General features: G+C 35.1%; 1 protein-coding gene across 1 annotated transcript in view; it reads right to left on the bottom strand.

The window, feature by feature from the left end:
• The window catches only part of LOC105004719 (zinc finger protein 711-like), a gene marked incomplete at its 3' end in the record, with an annotated part of 9,999 nt that overhangs the window by 198 nt on the left and 6,734 nt on the right, over positions 1-3,067 (bottom strand). Inside the window, exon 2 of the mRNA XM_010862424.1 lies at positions 11-337. Coding sequence (XP_010860726.1) covers positions 11-329 — 319 coding nt within the window. The remainder of the gene's footprint in view (positions 1-10; positions 338-3,067) is intronic.

Here is a 3,067-nt window from a genome sequence, read left to right as displayed (position 1 = left end):
CCATCGGGACCAGTAACAAGATCAGCCACAAAAACCTGCTCAGGTACTCTAACAGTTTCTGTAATTAGCTCAGACGTCAAGATGTGATCACCATCATCTTCCTCTAAGTCCTCTTCAATAGCAACATCAGCCTCAAGTACAGCTTCAGGAACAATTACACCTTCTGTTACTACATCAGTCTCAGTGATGATATCAGGCCCATGGACAACTTCAGCTGCAAGGCCATGATCAAGAGTTATCCCACCATCTGTGACAACATCAGAAACTAATACAGCTTCAGGAACTGAAACAACAATATGGTCTCCATCGATATGCGCAGTACCAGTCATTCCAGCAACTACAATACAAATTATCCAAAGAAAGTAATCTTATTAATTAAAAGTATTTATATATCAGATGACATAAAATAGTTTTTAAATTAGAAATAGTCCTCGGAAAATTAGTATTTTAAAGAACCACTGATAATTAACTGCCGTAAAAACCCCCACCAACCAGGAACTGAGGGGGAAGTGAAAGAAAATAATGTTAGTAAAATCTAAGTTAAAACCTTAAAAATAATATACTTTATTTTGAAGTAAAACAAAAAAGCCACAGTGAGATACTGAACAGCTAAAAAAAAAGAAATAACACCACAGGTTGGTGAGGATGCAGAGAAACTGAATCTCTCATATGTAATGGTAGCAGCCACTCGAAAATCATTTGGCACTTTCTTACAAAAAACATGTGTACTTACCAATACAACCTAACAATTGCACTCTGCAGCATTTCTCCCATAGTTACTAAAATATGTTTACACACACAAAAAAAACATGAATATCCATAACAACGCATAGTAGATATTATTTCTAGTAGCAAAAGAAAAATACAACTCAAATGTTTACAGCATGCAAATGATTGGTTAAGCCATCTTTGGCACATCCTCACTATGGAATACTACTCATCAATAAAAAAGGGACAAACTATTGATACATTAACAACCTGAATCAGCTGCCAGAAAATTGTGCTGAGTGAAAAAATTCAATTACAACATACAATATACTGCATAATGTATAAATGGAGTCATTTATATAACATTCTCAAAATTCTAAAAGCATAGAGATGGAGTATAGATAACAGTTGCCAAGGATGGGGGTGTATGTGAATATTTTGGTATAGCACATACACGGTGATGGACATCATAAATACATGCTCACTGTGTATCTTCACTGTGGTGGTGTCTATACAAATCTATGCTATGCTATGCTAAGTCACTTCAGTCGTGTCCGACTCTGTGTGACCCCATAGACGGTAGCCCACCAGGCTGCCCCGTCCCTGGGATTCTCCAGGCAAGAACACTGGAGTGGATTGCCATTTCCTTCTCCAATGCATGAAAGTGAAAAGTGAAAGTGAAGTCGCTCAGTCGGGTCCGACTCTTAGCGACCCCATGGACTGTAGCCTACCAGGCTCCTCCGTCCATGGGATTTTCCAGGCAAGAGTACTGGAGTGGGGTGCCATTGCCTTCTCCAATACAAATTTATATATGGAACAAAATTGCACAGACCCATATACACTCACACACACACAAGTGGTGAAAACTGAATGAGGTCTGTAGTCTAGATAACAGTAATGCACCAATGTTAATTTCCCGTTTTTAATATTGTACTAAGATGTCACCATTGCAGAAACATATGAGTAAAGCGTTTATAGGACCCTATACACTAGTTTTTCTATTTCCTGTGAGTCTAGCATTTCAAAAAGTTAAAGTTAAACTAAAAAGGACACAAAACCATGAAAGGTTGCTAATACGTTAAATTGAGTTAATAAAATATGACAGCTTAATACATTAGACAATACGTATTATAAACATGAAAGTCTCTGAACTTCTTTATTTTAAAGAAGTTCAGAGACTTAAAAATAAAGAAGTTCAGAGACTTCTTTATTTTAAAAATGGAAAGCATCTTTTAACATCTGATTTGGGGAGAAGAAAACTCATTTTAGATAAATATTTGGTTTATTTTAAAAAAACACACAAATAGACTCTGAATTGTATTAAATTCTAAACTAGTAAATTGTAGGAATAAAGCTTTAAATAACATTTATCTTGAGCAGCATGGTAAACGCCAACTCCTACCCTCTTGTAAATATTATAAGAGTGTAAAATTCCTCCACAAGTAATTCTGTTACATTCTGCCTCTGAAGTGATGCAGTAAACAAATTAATAGTTTATGGACCAAGTTATAAGAAAATTACCTACAAGAATCCAGTACAAAGCCTTTTCTACATAATGATCACTTTCTATACAGTAATAATCTGAAAGAGTGCAATTTGTTACATGGTTCACTACTATTAACCAATTCATTATGGAAGATTGCTGGTAAATTAGGATGGAGACCAGTGAACACATTAAAAAATAAGGTGAAAAGGCAAAGTTACTTTTCAACCCTTCTGAAGTTTTCTCACTATTCTCAAATTCTCACCGAAACCACATTACCCAAAAGGACACAGCCTCAACCTTGAAAATTAGTAGACAAAGGGAGTGTGTATAGAATAAGAACTTTCTACTCACTTTTTACTCCACTGGTCATTTTTGTAGACAGGGAGACGGTGAGGGTTCAAATTTAGTATTCAACCAGACTGAAAATGTGTTTTTTAGCAAGGAAAAATTAAATGCTAAGCCTATAAAATTCACAGTATTGAAATTCTATGTATATGAATGACAACATTAATACTGTATAAAATTTTTTCATAAATTAGACTTAAAGTGCGGGAAATTCCATTTATTTAAGAACACAGCTAGAAAATAGTTTGTTTCCTAAAGGTAGACACTAAAGAAGGATGGAAGGACAGAATAATGCTAGTGCTGGCTTGGGTTCAGATTAACCTGTTTGGGAGGATTCTAATAAGATGGAATAAGTGCTTTTCAGTTTACCTAGTTTTTACTCCAGCAGGAACTTACATGTTAAAATAAATCAGATATAAACCAAAAAAAATCCAAACATGCTTGTTTACCCTGAACTAAATAATTTAAGAATCTTAGACCAAGAATTGATGAGTTCCCACAGGGTACTGGCAGAAATTCAGACCATGA

The sequence above is a fragment of the Bison bison genome, unplaced genomic scaffold, assembly GCF_000754665.1.
Source record: "Bison bison bison isolate TAMUID 2011002044 unplaced genomic scaffold, Bison_UMD1.0 scf7180017858133, whole genome shotgun sequence".
Taxonomy (NCBI): domain Eukaryota; kingdom Metazoa; phylum Chordata; class Mammalia; order Artiodactyla; family Bovidae; genus Bison; species Bison bison.
The sequence above is the reverse complement of the archived record's forward strand: the minus strand, read 5'-3'. Positions and strand labels throughout refer to the sequence as shown.